The sequence below is a fragment of the Arachis stenosperma genome, chromosome 9 (assembly GCF_014773155.1).
Source record: "Arachis stenosperma cultivar V10309 chromosome 9, arast.V10309.gnm1.PFL2, whole genome shotgun sequence".
In the NCBI taxonomy this organism is placed as follows: Eukaryota; Viridiplantae; Streptophyta; class Magnoliopsida; order Fabales; family Fabaceae; genus Arachis; species Arachis stenosperma.
This window is the reverse complement of record NC_080385.1, coordinates 155,240,287-155,262,426: the sequence shown is the minus strand read 5'-3', so window position 1 is coordinate 155,262,426 and position 22,140 is coordinate 155,240,287. Positions and strand designations below refer to the sequence as shown.

General features: G+C 33.4%; 3 protein-coding genes and 1 long non-coding RNA gene across 6 annotated transcripts; all 4 read right to left on the bottom strand.

Annotated features, from left to right (window-relative positions):
* Positions 1 to 1,403: 1,403 nt before the first annotated feature.
* On the bottom strand, positions 1,404 to 4,230 carry LOC130951748 (uncharacterized). 2 transcript variants are annotated; one of them, XM_057880458.1, is made up of 9 exons: positions 4,016 to 4,230; positions 3,703 to 3,776; positions 3,154 to 3,296; positions 3,003 to 3,049; positions 2,801 to 2,909; positions 2,638 to 2,699; positions 2,282 to 2,396; positions 1,965 to 2,085; positions 1,404 to 1,852 (listed from the first exon to the last, which is right to left on the bottom strand). In XM_057880458.1, exons 1-9 carry the CDS (start codon positions 4,217 to 4,219, stop codon positions 1,843 to 1,845), a joined length of 885 nt encoding a protein of 294 aa, XP_057736441.1. In that variant the 5' UTR covers positions 4,220 to 4,230; the 3' UTR covers positions 1,404 to 1,842. The 2 variants fall into 2 exon arrangements, with proteins under 2 accessions (XP_057736441.1, XP_057736440.1); XM_057880457.1 differs by having other exon boundaries at positions 1,422 to 2,085.
* A 1,592-nt stretch (positions 4,231 to 5,822) lies between these two features.
* LOC130950202 (ferredoxin-like) lies at positions 5,823 to 6,266 on the bottom strand. The gene has a single exon (XM_057878731.1). The coding sequence runs from the start codon at positions 6,264 to 6,266 to the stop codon at positions 5,823 to 5,825; it is 444 nt and encodes a 147-aa protein (XP_057734714.1).
* Positions 6,267 to 8,575: 2,309 nt separating this feature from the next.
* LOC130951458 (uncharacterized) lies at positions 8,576 to 9,520 on the bottom strand. The gene is made up of 2 exons (XR_009073979.1): positions 9,118 to 9,520; positions 8,576 to 9,006 (listed from the first exon to the last, which is right to left on the bottom strand). It is a non-coding gene; the product is annotated as an uncharacterized LOC130951458 (long non-coding RNA).
* Positions 9,521 to 10,983: 1,463 nt separating this feature from the next.
* Positions 10,984 to 22,052, bottom strand: LOC130948546 (pre-mRNA-processing protein 40A-like). 2 transcript variants are annotated; one of them, XM_057877306.1, is made up of 29 exons: positions 21,757 to 22,052; positions 21,139 to 21,200; positions 20,966 to 21,046; positions 20,538 to 20,873; positions 20,290 to 20,460; positions 20,117 to 20,193; positions 18,810 to 18,879; positions 17,317 to 17,369; positions 17,168 to 17,225; positions 16,716 to 17,065; positions 16,555 to 16,627; positions 16,275 to 16,466; positions 16,125 to 16,193; positions 15,927 to 16,004; positions 15,590 to 15,676; positions 15,468 to 15,502; positions 15,226 to 15,331; positions 14,224 to 14,304; positions 14,050 to 14,142; positions 13,927 to 13,980; positions 13,712 to 13,828; positions 13,443 to 13,541; positions 13,155 to 13,202; positions 12,993 to 13,079; positions 12,755 to 12,862; positions 12,590 to 12,654; positions 12,241 to 12,343; positions 11,903 to 12,151; positions 10,984 to 11,799 (listed from the first exon to the last, which is right to left on the bottom strand). In XM_057877306.1, exons 2-29 carry the CDS (start codon positions 21,169 to 21,171, stop codon positions 11,665 to 11,667), a joined length of 3,108 nt encoding a protein of 1,035 aa, XP_057733289.1. In that variant the 5' UTR covers positions 21,172 to 21,200; positions 21,757 to 22,052; the 3' UTR covers positions 10,984 to 11,664. The 2 variants fall into 2 exon arrangements, with proteins under 2 accessions (XP_057733289.1, XP_057733288.1); XM_057877305.1 differs by having other exon boundaries at positions 21,772 to 22,052.
* Positions 22,053 to 22,140: the final 88 nt, after the last annotated feature.

Genomic DNA, 22,140 nt, shown 5'->3' with positions numbered 1-22,140 from the left:
AAAAGCACTAATCACTTAACATTTTTTTTAACTGAATATTATCGTTAATTACTTCAAATATGATCCTTGTATTTATATAAATGTTTGGCCCGATATTGTCATATTGACCTCAGCTAAATAATTTATTAATTTTCAAGTGGTACACATTCACTGGATATTCCAATAGAAAAATAGGGGAATTTACAACGAAAGAAAAACGAGAGTAAAACGAAACCTTTTTGAAAGGGAAAATAATTGTTTACTAGCTTTACCTATACGATAAATATGTCAAACAATTATAACCAAAAAAAAATGTTAAACAATAAGATGAAACGATAAGGTTGCGCCAATTTTTATTTATTTTTGATAGGGAAATTTTTTTCCTTTCGTTTCTTTACTTTCTCTTACTGGAGACTTATTTTCTTTTTAATCGAGGAGAAATTTTCTTTTAATATTTTCGCAACGTCCTTATGAAATATGAATTGCCAAATTGGTCGGTGTTACTGACTCGGACCACATGCATTGCTGCCGGTTGTGTTGACTTTCATGAGGCAGGTTAAAAAGTAGTAACAATAAATAAAAGCGCCACTTTATTAAGACCTTTTCCATTTTCGTTTACGGTCTCATTTTAGGAGTTTTTACACAGAAGTGATTAGTATTAGGTCAAATTTAAGGGGAAAAAAGTAAGCTACATTCATTTTTTTTGAGTTTATTTTTTGTTCCTTAGTGTTATCTAATAGCATATAAAATCATTTTTAGGTCATCAATTGCAACGTAAGGAAAATCTTCTTTCGGAAGCGAGAAATCCAATTTAAGACAACTCCTTTAATGTATTAAATTTGTGCAAATTCTAGAATCAAACTAGAAAAATCAATAGGAAATAGCTAGGGGAGTGCTTTTCTTGTTAAATAATAATATTCTCATTATTGTCACCAAAATATTTCACCCAAACTTTCTTTGATTCACACCCTAATGTCAACGTTTAATACAGGTAGTTGGACAAGATTACAAATGGGTAAGTCATGCAAAATTTATTATCCATTAATGTGAAATTTGTGGAGCTGAATATTAGTATTTAATAACAGATTGTTCCCCTTTGGTCAACGGGGTATTGCCTTTCAACTAGTAATATAATATTTTTGTATTAGGGTTTATTAATGAGTAATCTACTTGTTGAAAATTTAAAAGATAACACTTTTTCTTGAGTTGTAAATATATCAATGTTATGAAATTTTCAAAAGCTTGTTACTTTCATAAATATTTAATTTGGACTTTAACAAATGTTTTTAAAGTGCTAGCAAAATTCTATTTTATTTAGCACTTGATATATTTTAATTTCGCTCTAATTTGATGTAACTATTAAGAGAATGAATTTGCTTATAAACCAACTAAAAATTAGTCATAGATATCGCAGTTGCGAACCACTGAATTCTTATAATCAGTCAATGTTGATATCATAAATACCACATATATCAATCATGTAGGCTCAGGATTCATGACTCATTATGGAGTGATTGGAGTGTATGGTGAAGTATCATTATATTAAATTTCTCCACACAATAGTCCTCACATCACATGGGACTATAAACACCCACAAAATTCAAAAATATCTGTCTTCTCCCTGTGCTACTTTACTACTAAGAAACCGCAATGCTATTGATATGCGCAAAAAATTGTATCAAAATTATTATCAATTGATCTTACCCGTTGATCAGTTTTCTCTATAATATGTGATTCCTAAAATAATATTATATACTTTGAATTCAGCTCTTGTTGTATAATATTGACCAACAGGTTTAAAGACGAATACTCACAGTTAAAGAAAGCCGAGATCTGCACAACCTTCCCTGCATTTATCATTCTCTATACCCCACTTCAAATTGAGAATTTCAAGTTAGGCCCCAATAAATGAAATTAAATAGAAGTATGCTATCTAAGAAACATGTCATGTGATACAAAACTTTTAGCTTCGGTGAGAGTCAGACCATAACATGAGAGTTGATAGAAGTGCTATTGTGGCAGTTTCAACCCTTAGACGATGTGGCCCGAGACTAACACCTATGGCACCCGCTTCCATCATCATACTCTCTTCTTTCTCGGTGAAGTCTGGACAAGGCACCCAATACCAAAACAAACAAGCGTTATTTTCATTTTAAGCAACAAATTGATACCAAGAAACATGGCATTTACTAGACAATCATAATGATGAGTAGCAATTAGAAGACTTGCCATTTTTTAAGCATAATGTAACCATTCAAATAAAACAACAAAGTTAAGATTGAACAAAATTAAGCAAACTAACCGCCTTCAGGTCCAATTACGATTAAGCCACTAGTTTCCTTTTCGAATTCTGTCAACGCATTAAGAACAGGAGATGCCTTTGCTGTTGCAACAAGAGAAAGCTTTGACTGTGCAATCTGTGGCACAGAAAACAGGTAAAGTTAGCCATGAGCACTTGAGCAGAAAGGAGAAGGGAAGACTTGGAATCCCATCGGTCTATATACTACATAAATGTCACTATGTAACCATTTATAGCAAGATTAAATCCCTTGTTTAAACAAAGAATTCACAAGACCAAAAGAAAATAAGCATCCTAAAAACTATAATATTGTGACTAATAGTCTTGGCAAATAACTAAAATTGAAATGGAAAACTTACAAGATGGAGAAGGTCATTAACCTTTACAGGAGGTTTCAGGACCATTTCATGCAGCCGTTGACCTACAAAAGAGCAACAAGATTAGGTTCCTCAAACTGAAAAGCCAATTTCTAATAGGATTACAAAAACATTTAGTTTCAGAGGCAAGTAAAAATATATTTACATTGTTTTGATGCCGCTAAGATTACCCGTTCCAATCTGTCTACCCGATTTTCTGAGATTGATGGAGAACGTTCAGTAAGTAGTGGAGTTACACTATTGGCTCCAAGTTCCTAAGGCATTGTAACATGAATAAAAGAGAAACAGCCATAACATGAAGCTATAAGTCTAACCAGATAAAATCTCAACATGCTAGTGAAACATACTGTGCACTTCTCTACAAGCCAGTCAGCACGTCCACCCTTCAAAGTTCCTAAACATGCATGGTGCAACAAGTGAAAAATTGAGCGCAAAAGCTCACATCTTCAAAACACACAACACTTTGAAGTTGTTAAAGAGACAACTATAGGAACTAACCAAAACCAGCAAATACATGCAACTGCATGTTCTGTGGATGTATTAGCTTTGGATCATTCAGTGCAACAAAATCAAGTCCAGTACGATCAATGTTCTGTATGCATCCTTCTACCAGACCTCCCTTCCCGTTGAAGAGCTCTACCCTTGATGTGGATCATCAACAAATCATTGAAACCGAAGAGTTATGCTAGAGATGAATACGGAAACATAGACCACTAAATATGCACAAGAAGCGTCTCTCTTTAACTTTCAGTTCCCTGAATTAGAAATATACAAAAATAGTGGCTAACGGTACAACCGTGACATAAAATATTTGACAGACATATTGGAAATGAACTACAAGAAAGAACTCCACTTTCCACATTCAAGTCTAATGCAACTGCCTAAAATATTTCCCCCTTACTAATCAACATTAAGCATCCTAATACCCTATAACTAATTCAAATCGTTCAAAGGGTAGAATTCAGAAGAATAACCAAATTTTGCACAAGATCAATTGTCTTAAACTAAACTATCCTCTAAGTCATAGCAAGTGATCTATATGATTACCTGTCATCGGCACCCAGCCTCAATACTTTTGTCATATGCCAAAATTCATCACCTTTTACACGCACAACACTACCCTGCATTGCCACAGAAACAGAATAAACCCATCTTCAATTAAACAAGTGGCAAGGCTTTGCCAATGTGGTATCTAACACAGAACAGTAAGAATGACAAGTGCGGCGGTAATGCTAATTAGCTGAAAATCGTTGCAAAAATTGAATGTTGGAAGCAAAGCCAAACCATTATTAAAATGAAGGTGAAATAACAGAGAAATGATGTGCTGTATTAGGAAGAGTAGTTAGAAGAAGAAGGATGCCTTGGAAGAAGGAAAAGTTTCGGAGTAGAAGCGGGGGAGGCCACCGCGTGATTGGTCTCCGTAATCGTCGTCGGAGGAGGAGGAGAAAGAGAATGCACGCACTCTCGCTCTCCCTTTCAAGTTTCGTAGCCATGCCAATGATGTATTCACCATGAAACAGGGTTTTGCTGCCCTTACGGGTGCTAGGGTTTGCAACATTTGCATTTGGTTGCATTTGCCCCAATTCAATTTCGCTTTCATTTTTTGTCTCTTTCAAAACTTCTCAATTCTCATCCGCTTAATTATTTTTGGTCAGAAATATTCATTTGGGTTCTATTTTTGGTGGGTTATCCCAAATCAGCCCAATTTAAGATAGGCCCATATATGGTATGTATTTATTCACTGTTTAGCAGTTGCCTTAATTCTGAAATCTTATAGTAATATAAGGAGGATTTATTTCTCATCTGCCCATAGAAGTTAGAACACATATTAAAATTATAAAATAAGAAAATTTTTATCGAAAATATAAAAAATTTAATTTTTTAATATATTTATTTTATATTCATTAAATAAAAATATTTAAAATTTTTTTACTAGTAATAAATTTATTATGTCACATCTTAGCTAAATACTAATAATAAAACTAACTACTAATTTAGTATTCGAAAGATACACTGATAAAAAGTTTTTAAGAGATGTTATCGACAAAATAGTCTTTGAATGACTTGAAAATATGATAAAAATAATCAATAAATATTATATTTTTTATAAGTAATTATAAAACTTTCGTTTTCAGCAAATAACTTATCCATTTTATTCGAATTTTTGTGGTAATATTTGAATATATATTTAAAAAATACACAAAAAAAAATTTGAGCAAAATTTAATTCTTAAATTTTATTTTATTTTTCAAAAAAATTAGTCATTCACAATAAAAAAAATTTTAAAAAATTTTACTTGACATAAAATTGCAAAACTTTAAAGATAAAAATTATTTTTTTTAATAATACTTACAAAAAATTATATTAAAATCTAATTTCTAATTTTTAAAAAATATATATATTTAATATCTAAAGTTTTAAGTCACATGTTTAAAATATTTCGAAAATTTATTTATCATTAGCATTCTAAAGTTCTTTTTATCAACAATCTAAATTTCGGGACAACTTTTTGGTAGTTTACTCGTTAATAATATAATTTGAGGTCACAATCGAAACGTACGTGTAACGAGTAATACCAAGTTTGTAGGTCAAATTTGCAGTAATTGGTTATGGAAAATTTTCAAATTGAACAGCAAATAACTCCGTACGTAAAGAGTCACCTAGAGCCTAGAGGCATAATATAGAATTCTACATACCAAGTCCTTAAAGAAGCTTCTATATATTGTTACTTGTGAGGTCCATACGTTGTAGTTTATAGATAAAATAACAATCCAATGACTTTTTTCTGTTTAATTATGATACTCATAAATATCTTTTTATGCAAAGACGATTGTTAAGCATTATTAAATGCTTTGATAATTATTTAATGAGCAATGCTAGGAAACCAAAAATCAGTTAAATATTTTTGAGTGAATCTAAGTATTAGAATGTTTTTTTTTTCATACTAAATGGATGTTCTTTTATATATTTTTCGAATTTTTTTGTATTGCAAATGTGAATGTCTCTATTTCTTTAAAAATTTACATTTTTTTAAAATTTTATAGATATTTAATTATTTTTGCTAAATATAATTGGATGTTTCTATTGTTAAGTATTAAGATGTTTTTTTTATATTAAATGAATGTTTTTTTATAATTAATAATAAATAATAATGGTGGTTACAAAATTTAACCAACGAGTTCTTCCTCCTTGTAGGTCTCAATGACAATATCTGACTGAGGGTAAGCAACGCAAGTGAGAACGAATCCACTGTCTATTTGTTTATCATCAAGGAAGCTTTGATCAGTCTGATCCACAGTGCCACTCACAACTTTGCCAGCACAAGAAGAGCAAGAACTGGCTCTACACGAGTAGGGAAGCTCAAAGTCGAGCTCCTCGGCCTGGTCGAGAATGTAGACGTCATCGGGGCATTCAAATTCTTGTATTAGGATGTTTTTTGTTAGGTCATCGACGTGTTGGAGCTTGCAGAGGCGCGTGGTTGAGGAGGAAAGAGGAGAAGGTTTTGTCGGTGGCGAAGTCGAAGGTGGACTTCGTGTTGAAGCAGTTGTCTTGGATGCGCTTGTTGAAGGCGTCGCGGAGAACATAAAAGTCGCTAGCGCTTCTAGCAGCATTGGTGAGAGAAAGAGATCTGTGTGTGTGATTGTTGGAGGTGGATAGGTTAACGTGAGAGAGAAAATGAAGAGTTTTATAGATTTTAATTAAGTTTATTTAATTAATTTTAAATTTTTTAAATTTAAAATTAATTATTAATATAAATTAATTTGATTTTGTTTAATTTTTGATTGATAACCTTTTAATTTCATATACTTTTTCTTAATATATTTATATCTTAATTTATCGTATAACAATATTTTTAATTAATAAAAAATAAGTAAACATCAGTCTTACTATATTTAAATTTGACAAAATAAAGATTAATTTGTTACAATTTTAAATTTTATTTAAGAATTTATTATTAATTAATAAATAAAATTTAAAATCTCAACATTTATTTAAATAAACTAATAAATTATCCACTCCACGAATTCAAATTGATTTTCCTTTCGTAATTTTAATAACAATATAATGTGATGGGCCTGGAGCCGCATTATCTCGGCCGCTAAAGTTGTTGGTCGAAACATGAGTGTATGTTCAACATAATTATAGACTAGTCATTCATTCTTGCATTCATATGGCAACTCTGTAAGCCACATTAGTGGCACAAACATAATCATATACAGACAGTGCCGCCGTCATAGGGTAATTTATTTTATGTGCTTTTTGGTTAATTGTTTCATGAGGTTCAGGCATGGACACTTCATCATCATGTTCTTGTATCCTATGATGATAGAAGCTGCTCATTCACTTTTATACCGTAAAGTTAGAAAGACAAAAAAAAATGAATTTATGTTATTTAATTTTTATAAATATTAAATAAAATAAATTTTGACTAATTTTAGTCAATTTATTTTGGTTATTAAATATTTTTGATTTTTATACATATCATTAAAATTCTTTTCTCTAGCTAGCTAGCAATATTTATGTAAAACTTTACAAACCTTTCAAAAATAAATTGTAAAGTAATACGTAAGTGTTTCTCTTTCTGAGGAGGTAAACCTTGTTCTGAACTAGATTGTGATTATAAAACATGCAATTAACAATAGCTTAATTTAAATTAAACAAAGAAGAAGAAAAGTCTGGCAATCTCGTTTCTAGACGATGCTGATCGACATTGGACTGATCATGATGAGAGAACCTTCTATATAGAAAATTATTTCTCGTGAAGATGAAGTTTTCATCAGTCACCACTCACCAGAATACACGAAAGAATTTTTTATTGGTAGATTTAATTTTGAATTTAAAAGTATGGATCGGATACCTATGATAATAATATTAATAGATATAAACCAGCAAAATCATGAGGAAAACACACGTGGAATTGACCAAAACCGAGCTAATAATAATAAGCCATCAAAATTTTGGTCTTAAACCATGGTAATAATAATCGTAATTTTCAATTTATATGATGTCAAACAATAATAAATGTATTATATATATGTATAGTTCACGACAATTAAGGATTATATTACATGCATGGTTTGGCTTAGTTTAAGATTTGTGACACATACATACGCGTATGTTGGCTGACCAAACAATACAATGAACTAATTAAACATTTAAACCTATATTAATATAACTAAGATATCTGTTTTTCTTAAAAAAGGAGAGAGGGTATTTTACGAGATAGTACGTCAATTTATGGACAAATAATCTTGAATAAACTAATTTAGCTTGTCTAGAAGATCAGACAATCCAACCTGCACAATACGTAAACATGCCAACTTATTCAATAGAATAATCACATATTTGGGCAAATTTGTTGAACTAATGCAATATTATTAATTGATGAGAGGCATCAGCTATCCTTTTGTCCCAAACAAGTTTCTTTGTTACCGAGTACTTAAAGAAAAGGAAAAGAACCGGTATATTTAATTTGATGGAAAATTAGGTGCAGTCATAGGTGAAGTTGATAACTAAGAATTCTTAGATGAAAATTTAGTCAAATCATTCAAATAATTTAACAGTGGTAGAAACTCAGGTATAGTCAATTTCGCCTGAAATTGATAATTGAGAGTAATTAAATGATTTGAATGATTTGACTAAATTTTTATTTAATGACTCTCAATTATCAACTTCACATAAAGTTAATTACACCTAAATATTCACCATTTAATTTATCTTACCTTAGCTTTAAGATAGATTGCAAATTAAGAAACATTGTAAAACGTTAAAAACGATTTTTTTTTTTGTGTATCCCACTTTCCCACCCAAAAAAGTTATTGGCTATGAGAGGGAAAAAGTAAAAAGGTTGACCTTTTTGGGGTTCCATTTGAATTTTGTAGGATATATGGCAAACAAGTTGGATACTTTACAGCCCAGATTATTCTTAGCTTCATCATGCAAGGTTCCATTAAAGTGTAAAAATGAATCATGTCTGAATTCATTACACAATCTAAAATTGTTAACAAGTAATTAAAAACATTAAAAAAGTACAAACCAAAATTTATATCTACCAAACTCAATATACATCCATAGTTGGTTACAAATACTATATATTTATCAATATATCTTTCTATATCAAAACAAGAAAAGGAAAAGTGAAGTATAGTAGCTCTTCATGCATATATGATGAAAACTATAGCTTATACATAAAATTACAACAAAAGTGTGATGCAGAGATATATATCATGGATTTGCCTTCTGTGTATAGATATAATCTACGTGAGCTTCAAGTGTTCTTCTCATTAAGCATTCATCTTTATTAGCAACACCCTCACAATATTCCTCCACATTAAATGATTTCTCCACAACCTTCAATAAGAGAAGAACATGAAATTAATATTGGTTAATATTCGAAACAGAGTATATATTATATTATAAGATGTGATAGCAACTAAAAATTAAAGTAAGAGGACTACTAACCGGAGGTGGTTGGGAAGATGATTCAGGGACAGGTCTTGAAGCATATGTGAAATTGGTTAAGAATAATAAGAAGAAGAAGAACAGTGTTGCCATGCAAAGTTTGGTGCTGACCTTAGAAGACGAATGCATTTTAATTCTCTGTATGATTTGATACACAACACTCTGAGGACTCAATAATCTATTTATAGAGAGCCGGAGCAATAGGAGCCATGATCCTCTAAAAGATATTCTTTTTATATACACCATGAAAAATATTTTAAGAATAAATAAAAATTTGTATATCAAATCGCTTTACAATATTCTATTATATATATTAGATCTAGTATATATGTCTATATATTATTTTTCGGTTATTATATGAGTTGGACAAAGTCAATATTATAATAAAGAATTAGTAACAACGCATTTTAGAACACTTCTATATTTTGTATATTATTAATTTGATAAGAACAATATTCAGGTTAATATAATATAATATAATATAGTTGTTTCTATATTTAGTCTTAAAGATAAGACTTTTAATTGATAAAAACTAAAAAATGCATCTGAGCTAATTAAGCATTAATTGTTTAATAAAATAGCCCAAGTCATTCTAGTATATATTCCTTTGATATTATATAATAAGTTGAGGGTTGAAATTGGATCACGATAATATATGACTTTTGTTTGAACAAAAGCTTAGTGGTTCCGGAACTGCCTTAGAATTTAAGTTGCCTTAGACTATTCCATTATGTTCTCATTAAACCATCTAGAAGTAGGTCCTAAAGCAAAGATAAGGCATTTGTTGTGAAACGGTCCCAAAAGTAGGAGCTTTTATAATTTATAGCTTCCTATGTAAATAATAAGTCTCGGTTAATGAGTCTTTGACTTGCTTAATGTTCCTAACAATCATGAAGTGTATCAACATGCGTGAGCAAGTTCATGGTGCAAAATTGATTGCAATGTTTTCTTTGGTAGAGGGTTGCAAATGGCAATGATCTTTCATTTTCCTTTTTTCATTCATTAGATTTTATTTGTAATTGTTTTTGGATTGCAATGATTTTATGGTGCTCATGAAATATTGTTTGGCATGCTTAATGGGGAAGTTCATTGTCACAAGGTGGCTCCACCATTGGGCCTCAGGCATGGGAAGAGTTGAATATGAAACAATTGATGGGGTATGATGTTATTGTTATGTACATCATGACTATGTTTTTTCTAATAATAATAATAATAATAATCACTTAAAAAATAAGTAGTTAAATAGAATAACATTGGCAAGAAGCTAAAAGCAATGAGGAGGGCAGGAGTGGTGGACAGTTCTTTTCGCATTTAGTATATGGTTGCTGCTGGTGGGCTTTCATGACTTTAATGTGGAAATCAATGACATGTGAGATGCTTGATGACTCAAAAAATCATATATAAAGTATGCTTAATATGTGCCCTAATAATTTAAATTTTCTGTTATTATATTTTTAGCATATGTTTTTTATATTAATTAAACTCACTTTGTGTTTTCATTTTATGGTGACAATTTAGATCAAAATTAGCCTTTGATCTTTGACCATTTTAATTTTATCTTCGTGATAATTAATTTTTTTTTCATTATTGAATTGAGTTGTAAAATCTAGTTAATCCGGTCTTATACAACATCTAATTGAAAAAGAAAATGAGTCAAATTTAAGTTCCACACTATATCCAATTATATGTTAAAGAGAATAATGAATCCACTAAATATACAAAAAAGAGTGAAGAAACTACCAAAACTCTTTCTTAATAAGATCCTTTATATGTTCACCATATCTTTGATCTTTCATGTTTCTATTGTTTTCCTGTGTTATGAAGTTTCTATAAGTTTCCAGCGTTATCTTGTTGCTCAAAATGACTATACTATAGTATTTATATTAATTGTAATTGTAGAACTCATTTATTGTGACCAATTCCAATCAGTGGTACAAATCTATGAAGTATCTACTGTATGCATATTATTGCCTTTCAAATGAAATAATTGACTTCTACACATAAATAGGCGCCCAAAGCGGCTACGCCACTTTGACTTTGTGCATGTGACATGATAGTGGTGGATGATGCTAATCCTCACAACATTAAATATGCTAACAGAAGAGGATAGGGATCAGGGCCTCTTATCCTATTTGAGTGATTAATCAGTTTTTGTTAAGGAATGTGAATCAAGCAATAATGACTCTAAATAAAAAATATAATGTAAGAGGAACTCAACGAGATGTTAAAGCAATATTGAAAGTATTTTCACTGATCTTGTTTACCATGGCCTTGTGAAACATGCTTTCATGTAATTGCAATACAAAAGAAAGAATTTCATTTTTTTTTTGGGTTGAAAAACAATGATAGTGATGGAGTTATCATAAGTGCAAGTTGCCGCAAACCATGCTCCATAGTGAGAACTAAATCTTTCCTACTATTAAGTCTACATGTAATGTAAGATCTTCATTATACAAGTTACTCTTCAAAATTTATATTTCATAATTTGAATAAATGTTACATAATGACAAAAACTAAAGGTTGCTATAGGAGTCTAGATCAGCAAAATTACCATCTATCAACATCTTTACCATAGTCATCGTCTTCCGCCTCCGCATAACCACCTTCTCTGTGAGGATCACCGCGGTGGTCGCGCTTGTGTCTTTTATGCCGGCCTTCATCTGATTCATGACCAGATGAATGCTGCTCCATTTACAACACCAAAAAGGAGACAATCAATGAACAAATCAAATATTAAGCATAAGCATTTCTGTATTTGTAAAATGGTAAAGGAATGAATCCATACTCGTTTCGATTTCTTCCTGTCGCTGCTACTATGCCCATGAGATTTCTTACTCCTCTCTTTATCCAATTCATGAGAAGTGTGCTCAGGACTTTGATGCTGCCTCCGTTTGTTTTTACTATCGCCTTTCTCCGTTAAGTCGGCACTGTCACTGTCTGCTTTTTCCTTCTCTCTTTCGCGAACTCCTTCTTTTTCCCTTCTTTGCTTAGATTTTCGTCTTTCTTTTTCCTCCCTATCCTTTTCCTTCTTTGCCTGCAGAAAAAAATTGGAGTTCAGAACATATGACACAGTGAATGACAAGCACGAATCTCAAATATAGATGGCATGAACAGAATTTGTACCCTCTCCTCTTTCCGTTTCCGCTCACCCTCTTTTGCCTGTTCTTTCAGTTGTGTAATGTACTCCTCAAATATTTCCTTGCAACGGTTATCATCTCCAACAGATCTAAAAAAGGCCATGCCAAAAAAAGGGAAAACAGGGAACATTAGCCTTAAATAGTAATTTCAAGATAGGTAGGTTTATTTATCACCGAAAATTCACCATGGTCTCGGCTAACAATTTATCGAACTTAAGAAAAGGTACTCAAATATAAGCAGAAACGTTTCAAGTTTCTATTAAGAAAAAGAAATAGTTTGACAAAAAAAGGAGAGATCATTGGAGTTTCAAACACAGTTTCATCATTATCCAGACCTGAACTCTTGACTATCTTCAATAAGTGTTATACAATCTTCCCATTTTGAAGATGCAGTAATGTCCTGCAACCAGTAAGTAAAACACAAAAACAAAAATCATACTCTTATTGCCCAATCACCAAAATAGCACAGCATCTGTTAGTTTATGTCCACAATACCACACCTTAGTAGAATATAGTAAATGAAGGAAATCATCTGCTAGACGTTTCCGTTTTTTGGCCTCCTTTTCTTCCTTCTCCTTAGCCCGCTCTAGTAGCTCATCAAACACTAGCTGCAAGATATGTAAAGTATGAAGTAGAAGCAATAACATAACCAAATTGACAATTAGAACCCCGACATGTAAAGCAACTCAATATTAGGAAAAGCATTAAAGCAGAGATATGTGCCACTGCTGTATTTACCTTTAAGTTAAAATCAGATATTGGAGGAGAGTCAATAGATAAAGCTGATTTGAACTCTTCAAAAGTATAGGTTGATGACCATGTTATCTGAAAAGCACGTTTTATGCATCAGAACAGATTTGCAAAGCAGAAATCAGAAGATATTATTGATATATCATATACCTTAGCCAACTTCACTGCATCCTTAATTCGACTCTTTTCATCATGATACTGCATGAACAAGAAAGAAGATTAACATTTTGTAGGGAACACTTCCGTTAACCACAAAAACTTTGCAGGATGCACAAAAGTAAAAGTCCTCCAGCTCACTTGAGTAAATGAACAACACCATTTTAATAAAACTAAGATAATGCTTATGAAGCTCGAATGTCTGGCATTTGCAAAGCAATCTTGCTGACTAAATTAGAAGTGAAGTTCGGAATCAACCAGAAGACAATTTAGCAAACTCACTTGTTTCTCTAGCTCTTCAGCAACATCTTCAAATAAGTCTTTTGCAGTTGAACCTGATGTGTTTGATGCCACTGCTAGATATGCAGGTAAATCTTTCACCTACAACACAATGGAAAACAAAAATTAATGCAGTTGATTCAAGGCCACAAGTCACAAAAACGAAACAAGGTCCCAGGCAACATAAATATACTAAATCATATTTTAAATGTCTCACTGTAAAACAGAAAACAAAATTATAAAGAGAAGTTACAAATAATCTGGCATTTAACCTTCATGTGATAATCACGCCAATGAGTTTTTGCCGTAAGAATGCCAGCAGCAACATGCTCTTCCATCAATTTGCGGAATTCATCACGGTTTTTACGTTCTGTCTTTCTCAATTCCTCCTGTTGTGTTTGAAAACAAAGATAACCAAATGCAATAAACTATAAGAGGAAGGGGGTAGAACCTGAGAGAAACTCATAAGTAATAAACAAGACAACACCTTTAGTAACTTTTTCTGCTCTTCCTCTTCCTTCTCTAAATCACGTAAATAGTCCTGAAAGGCAACATATAAATTGGACTGAATCTAAAATTTAATTTTAATGAAGGTGCATAAAGAAACTACCTGGAATATTTCCAAGCGGTCAATTTTCTCAAGACGCGAACATCTTTCGTCAGCCTCTAAGCGGTCTTGAACTTTTCGCCACTGCGTGTTAGCCTACGGATGAAGAGTTTGCATCAATCGAATGTCTATCATATAAAATCTTTCGAAATATAATGTATAAGAGAATATATGTACTTTTATAAAGTCACAAGATTCTAAAAGCTTCCTGTACTCTGTTATATTCCTCTTCCGTTCTTCTTGAGCCTTCGCTCGTTCCTGATGAAAATGGCATGAAACAAGATTGATTAGAAGCATTTAAAAAGGTTGAACAGCATAATGAACTCATCATATTTAATGAAGATTCAACCATCATTCCATTTCCATCCATATCAGTAGGGGTGGCAAACGGGTCTAAACCCGCCGGATCGACCCACGTAACCCGTCAAAAAAGACGGGTCGGGCTGGAAAATTGGGACTTCCAAAGAGCAAAAGCCCACCTAACCCGCACTGCTTAAACCGCAGGATTTGGTGGACTTCCCCGCCGGGCTTAATTTTTTTTGGCAAGGGAGTACTTTTGCAATTTTTTTTGCCAAAATACAACTTTCCCCAACCCAACTTACAAGAGTATAAAGATGAAAATTGAGTGTTTTGGACTATATTTATATTGTTTTGGAGACAATATTTATAATTATAAAGACTTTAATGTTTGTGAATATAAAAAATATAATTTTTTTATGCCTTTAGAAATTATAAATTTATTAATATGGTTGTGAAATTATATATATATTATTTAGTAGGTAATAGTAAAAAAAAAAAAAAAGGAGTTTTGGCTGGCGCCCGCCAGCCCGCAGTTAGGCGGGGCGAGGTGGAATTCTAGGACCGCCTCATTAGGCGGGGCAGGGTGGGCTTCTGGCGGGGCGGGGCGGGCTTCCCTGCTTGCCACCCCTACATATCAGACGTGAAATGATAATGTTGTTTCAAATTTCTGCATATCAATACGTTACAACCCAGAATTGAGCAATGTGTAACCCAGCAAGTTATACAACCAAGCCATTTTCCACTGTGTGAGATCATTTTCACTATAGTCACGCTTATTTTTTAAATAAAATTTAGCAATGCTTTGGATCACCATAAAGGTTTATGGGTGTGTAAATGCTTCAGAATAGCATGATGAGTTACTGAGGTAGTAGAATCCACCTTGTTTATAAGTTCCTCCAAGAAACTATCAAACATATCCCTGCGATCTCTGTCACGCTCAACAGCCTTGAAACGTTCATCATTTTCAAATATTGTCACGGCTTTGCTGAGTGATTGTCCAAAAAACAATAAAACAAAATTATCACAAAGCAAATAGTGTCTGAATGTTTAAATTGACACTTTGAAACAAGAATAAAAACAAATCTTATTTATAAGGAAACAAATTGAAAGATAGAAAAAACCTCCATCTAGTGGATGGATTCAACTCCGTGGACTCCTGGAAATTGATTTATCGTCAGCATAAAATTGCAAGATCAAAGAAGCAAGAAATAATTATAAGGAAATGGAAGTAGCAACTACATACTTCTAACATCTTTTTAAAATCCTCTCGTGCTTTTTTATGCTTCATGCGCTTTTCTTCCGCTTCCTGTTTTTTCCTCTGACTTAAGTACTGGGAAAAAAAGAGTTATATCACTTTTCAACATACAAATTATTTATGCAGTACATTATCATCAATACATATTTGTGGCAGCAGCACTATCGAAATTCCGGTCCCATGCAACGTTTCAAGTAAACGGATTCAGAGGCCACTCTTTTTGGCATGGACAAGGAAAAAAGTAAGGGTCAAATGTAAAACGAAGTAAAAGCCCTATCCAAGCTTAGTGTCTGTGATTAACTCAAGGTTATTACATAAGAATTACCTCATTGAAAGCTTGCTTCTTTTCTCCAAGCGATTTTAATGCACCGTACCTTTTGTCATTAACTATTAATCGCATAGTCTGAAAAACATACAGATTTCAGCAAATAAATATTAAATAAAAGAGAGACATTTAAATTAATAAGTCAAAACAGTTATAAAAAAGTAAGTGCCAGCAAAGAAATCATGAAGATGAGCCTACTCGATCCCATGTCCAGTCAGATCCAACATTTACAGACTCTATCAGTGCTTTGAATGCTTCTTTAGCCTCCTAATAAGCAAAAATGTGATAATCAATCCGCGGGAACAAAACAAGAGAGACGGTTAAGATATCAATATTTCTTTCTCATACCATCTTATTTGCATAAACTAAGGGTAATGGTTCACGTGTTTTTGTTTCTGAAGATGCATCTGCCTTTGTTTCCAAAGCCACATTTGCCTGTGTTTCTGAAGCCAAATCAGCCCTTGTTTCTGAAACCGTATCTGCCTTTGTTTCTGAAGCCACATCATTTGTTTTTTCTACTAACGAATCATTTTTACCATCCTACATAATTTAAGATTAATCAGCTTTCTGACCACAAATCCACAACAAGAACTGATAGAGACTCATCAGAAGTACAAGAGAAGCATACTTCTTTATCTTCTGCTGGAACTTCATCTGCAGAGCCCAGTGTATCCTTCACCAGAAAGTTGTTGCCATCATTCCTAGAAATTTACAACAAACAAAAGGAAATAAATTACCACCAAATAATCAAAATAAAAAACTAAACAGGAAAGGTATACTAGACAGTACTGATTGGTAACAGAAGCTCTATCACTTCCTGCTGCAGCATCAGATATTGTAGCAGTATTTACTGGTAACTCTACTTCAGCCACTGTCATTCCAGTTATGGGAGCCACATGAGGAGAGGCAGATGGTCCAGACCTCATCTCAGATTGTGGATGACTTGTAGATGCACTAACAACAGGAGCAACTGAAACAGGACTTGATGGTTCCCCTTGACCAATCAAAGATGAATTAGCTGCTGCAGTTGGTGCTGTTTCAATCACAGGAGGAGTTACAGACGGTTGAGTATGAGAATTCGGTAGAGCATCAGTATGTGTTCCATTGGCAACTGCCTTTTCAACTTGCTGACGGGCCAACTTGATGGATAAAATTTGCGGAAAAGGAATCTCGGTTAAATAAGAAGCAGAAAATAGATGAAAAAGAATATTGAAAGTGGCATTGTTTTTAATGGTGTAAACCTTCAGTTCCTCAGGAATCATCCACTTTGATTCCCTAGTGACCTTGTTGTGGTAATACCTATGAAATATTGAATAACCAATATATAAAAGAAAGTCAGACATGAACATTAAAAACAGAAAAATGATGATATGATGGAACCAATACATACTTTATTCCATTAGGACTAGTATACTCCTTCCAGTTTGTTGTTGCATCCACCCTCTAACAAAAAGACAAGTGACATATGTGAACAGTCTCAAAAGCGATTTCCTCCCAAAAGAAGAATACACATTATCTCATAATAGAAATTGGAAATTGAAATTTCCCAAATCAAGAATGTGAAATAGAGAAAACAAATCAAGGCAATATAATAGTGCAAGGTAAAAGGATCAATTCTGACCAGCCAACTGATATCAGGAACAGAGAAAATTAGCCTTCTCAATTCCCTTAACTTTTTTCCAGTTAATAAGCAAGAAAAGGAAAATTCCAATCATTCGTTTGGATGAATCCCCAGTTCAGCTCTTATAAACCTCAACATATTTGAAATTAAACTGATATAATAGACCTCGGACTGAGATCTAGAAACAAGAGTAATGCACATTTATCAAGTGACGTAACTAAATATAAGCCATTGATAATCATGAGAAAATGTGACGCAAAGGATCAACAATCGAGATGTACAATGATAGAATTTACCAACATTCATCAAGCAATTAAGTAGGTAGGACAAGGAGCAAAGACCCAACGCATAGCCTACCTCTCAATATAGTAGCACAGCATGTACCTGTTACTGTAAGCATCTTAAAGCTACAAGAGTGTCACATGTAGATTTTAAAACTGAAAGATATGAGGTGCCTTGCACAATGCTAAATAGAAGACAACCATCATATGCTCAAAATCAACGCAAAAATGCTTAACTAGGATGCCTATGAGTGAGTGAAATTATATTTTTACACAGAAACACGTGACATTGGGGGGAGGGGAGTGAGAAACGGAAAGAAAAAGTAGAAAAGAGAAATCTCTCTTCTTCATGAGCAGACATAAATAAATAAGCGTAGCCATACTACAGAACGTACAGAATCAGTCATTAGTGAGAAGTCAATTAAATCTAAAATTTTTTAAGGCCCCATCAGCAGGGAAGAAACCTCAAGGAGTAAATATTTTGTCTACTGCTAAACAAAAGGATATTGAAAATAATCCAGGGACAGCACTAACCATCTTCAGTCACACTATGATTTATAGGACAGAAATTTTATTCTCATTCTATATTTAAAAAAAATAAAACACAGCACAATTACATGAAATTGAACAGTCTTCTACATTATCATCCAGAGAAAACAAACAGCTGATATCTGACAGTTGAACCAGCAATTGTCACAACACTGACCTCACAACAAGACATGAGTCAAGATCGATGGTAGCTTGCCTGAGAGAAAATCCGTCCAGTAACAAGTGAGCTGACGGAACATATTTTTTTCACCGAAGTTGACAAACAGAAAGCATACAACAAATGAAATTGAATATGTGAACCCATTTAATAATACAATAGACCAAAAGACATATGTCATGTGTTCAACCTTTCACCAGGAAACAGAACAAAAAATATTTAATAGCATGATTAACAAGTCATGGCGTCAAAGCAAAGTCAACTGTATGACTCACCTCAATTGGGGTCATCAATTCGAAAGGCCTCTCCCAGCTAGATACTTTAGTCTTCTTATTGTAGTAATATCTGTGAAATTCAAAAGTTATACACTAAGTCTTGACAATTATAACCACAAAAGCTTTCATGCCAAACAGATTTTGCCATTTACTAAGAGAGGCTATAATATTAACCTAAATCATTAGATGACATCAAGCAAGAGAAAGAAAATTACAGGATCGCATATCACTCCTAATATTACTTTCAATTGTAATTGAAATGTATATTTGGCCAATGAATAAATCTTTTACTTATGATAACCAAAATGAAGCAGGAGAAATAAGTAAAACTTCGTGATTACTAGCAACAGTAATGTCATATGAGAATCCATGGACTATATTACAAGCTAGATAGCCAGTGTAAGTAAAACTCAATCAAAAGCAAATGTTTTACCAAAAAGCAAGCACTGATGACTAACTATGGAAAATCAACAGTAATTACCCAAAATATACTAAGCCCATGATGGGTTGAACAAGACTAATCAAATACAAAGAATTAGGCTAGCAAAACAAGGATTGGGGAAAATCTAAAACGGATAATTGCAAAAACAATGTTATGTGCCAAAGAGGTAGCAAATAGGCAAGCAGTCAACCCCTAATTTAGTTCTCACCAAGTACTTTCCCTTCCACCAATCCCTTATTCATTTTTAACTACAGTTACTTGGTATGCAATACTGTAAGGTAAAGGTAATACTACATGGCACATTTTGGTTATAATAAATTGGCCTACTATTTCGATTCATGATACACTATAAGATATTAATTTGTACAGTTTCAATGTAATTTTTTCATAAATATATCTTTTATTCCAATTCAAAAAGACTTCATAATTTTGTTTTATCAATATGTAGACCTAGATGCAACTGTCTCTTTAGCCTTTTGGCTTTTAGCATGTGTGTGATCTGACTCCCGCAGTTTGGAAGGGGTGTAAATTTAGTATATTTATTCAAAATGAGATCCATGGTATAATAAGCTATATTTACTGCAGCTAGCGTCACTTAGGATCTTCTCTAATATAAAACTTTATATCAGGAGAAAGGCTCACAATGTAAGGTCAAAGCATGCCTCCAGCTCAATAAGCACTTACAGGCTTACTTATAAATGACCCATCAGTAGGGGAACCCAGAAATTGAACCCAATTCATTGATGTATGAGCAGAAAACCCACAGGGTTGGCTTACCCCAACTAGCACTAAAGTCACCTAACAAAGAACACTATTTAGAAAATATGCAAATATCAAATTACAAGCAAATATTTGAATCACTTACCTTACTCCATTAGAAGAAGTGTGCTCAATCCAATCTGTGGATCCACCATTAGCAAGTGAAGGCTGGATGCTAGTTGCCTGAAAGAAAGAAAGTAAGACCACATAAATATTGCAGTGATATAAAAGACAATATATAAAAATAGCTGTGAAATTGAAAACAAGTAAGGCTCATACTGAAGGCGTGACGGATGTAGTTGAAGGTTTCTCGTCATTGCTCAGAACAACTGTATCAGAGGTAATGCTCTGGGAAGAAGAACTAGAGGGACCTTGGATTTGAGAAGCAGGGTGGAATTGGCTAGCAGAGCTAAAATTAGTTTGCACTTGACCATAAGAAGATGGTCCAAACTGCATCCAGTCCATAAATTAGTACTTGTATATAGGAATCTTAATTTATCCACTACAAACACATGCCATCACTTTACCGTATACGATGCTGGAAGGGGCATTCCCGGGCCACCTAAGCTTGGTGCATAGCCATTTGGCACTTGAGAATCAGGCTGCGGCATCATTGATTCAGATGTCATGTGCATGTTTGGCCGAGCAACTGACAATGGAAGTGGCTGCGGCTGTGGTGGGAGTTGCAATTGTTGGCCAGGTCTTGGAGGTAACTGTTGAATGGGTTGAGGAAATTGGGGCTGTTGATTTTGAGGAGGCATTCCAACATTCATCATGGGACCACTGGGACCAACAGGAGGGTAATGTTGAGATGGCATGGGCATGAACTGTTGAGGCTGCTGAGTAGGAACTACAGGGCGATACTGCGGAAAAAATAAATGGTTTCATTTCAGATGAATGATGATTTGATACATAGTTGACGTAATCACAATCACAAATAGAGAAAATGCATTACTTGACCAGGCATGGGAGGTGGAACAAAACTGCGCTGAGGATCCAGTGAACCAGCAATGGGAGGTCCAGGAGGCCGAAGAGGCTTTCATTACAAGAAGAGCAAGGAAAATTAAGACATAGGATATAAAAAAGATAGATGAATAAACCCCTGATTTATACTTCAAGATACTCTACCTGTAAACCCGGATATTGCGGATTATTGGACATGTGACCAGACAATCAAACTCCACAAACTACTGTAATCAACAAGAGTAAAGAGATACTACATATTAGTATCTTAGCAGCACCCGGAAAACATACAGGAGAAAGGAACAACAGCCAATTACAAAGAGCAGAACAATGGGTCATGATTATAATTCCCTAGAAAAAGAGCAAATTGAATTTCATAGTAGGGCACAAATAAGTATAACTGAAATTCTCAAGTTCACCGAAATTGAGGCAGTGATCACCATAACGACTTAAACTAGAAAAGCTTACGACTTGCAACCAGCATTCAGTAAATCAAATTCTGCATACAGGTGCCCTTATATCAAAATCAAAATAATGTGCCTCAAAACAGCTCTACCATCATCTAGCTCTCGAAAAAAGGATACCCAATCATTCAAAATTAAACCCAACACAAAACAAAAAGCTCCATAAGGAAACTAGCAGGAAAGTTCAATCATTTTTTAACCCCACATAGAGAAAAAGAAAAAAACTAGGTTTTTCAACCAGAAACAAGAATGCCCATCAAGTGAATTGGTATTCGGACGTTAAAAACAAAAATTAACAGAAGAAAAATTAAAAGATTACATGTAACACGCGTACCAATGGGGTTAAGATGTTGGTATGGGGGGTAAAAGATGGAAAGAGGCAAGTTGTGAAGCTAGGCTAAAACCTGGGAACTCTGTTTGTGTGTAGTTGGTGATGTAATTTATTTGAGTGCTGGAAAACGGAAGAGGGATTTAAGTTTTAACACTGATTAAGTACAATCGAAAAGAAGGACGATATATACTTCTTGGTGAAGTGGCAACTGGCAAATCCTAACATACCCTCTTTCTTGGTTTTCCCTCTTGTATCCCCGTCCTTCCCCCTTTTGTTCGATCTATATATTTTTTTCTTTTTTACTACTAATATCCCAACTCATTCTTATAAGAATTTTTAATTGAATAATTTAATCTTCAATCAATTTTTTTT

Excerpts from the sequence above, each read along its gene's own strand:
- LOC130948546 (XM_057877306.1), bottom strand. The coding sequence starts at position 21,171 with ATGTCCAATAATCCGCAATATCCGGGTTTACAG. Across the intron at positions 20,874-20,965 it reads CACCTCCCATGCCTGGTCAA|TATCGCCCTGTAGTTCCTAC; the intron begins GTAATGCATTTT and ends TTTTTTCCGCAG. Across the intron at positions 20,194-20,289 it reads CTACATCCGTCACGCCTTCA|GCAACTAGCATCCAGCCTTC; the intron begins GTATGAGCCTTA and ends TCTTTCTTTCAG.
- LOC130950202 (XM_057878731.1), bottom strand. The coding sequence starts at position 6,266 with ATGCTGCTAGAAGCGCTAGCGACTTTTATGTTCTCCGCGACGCCTTCA.
- LOC130951748 (XM_057880457.1), bottom strand. The coding sequence starts at position 4,219 with ATGCAAATGTTGCAAACCCTAGCACCCGTAAGGGCAGCAAAACCCTGT. Across the intron at positions 2,700-2,800 it reads CTTAGCGGCATCAAAACAAT|GTCAACGGCTGCATGAAATG; the intron begins GTAAATATATTT and ends GCTCTTTTGTAG. Across the intron at positions 2,397-2,637 it reads TTAATGACCTTCTCCATCTT|ATTGCACAGTCAAAGCTTTC; the intron begins GTAAGTTTTCCA and ends TCTGTGCCACAG.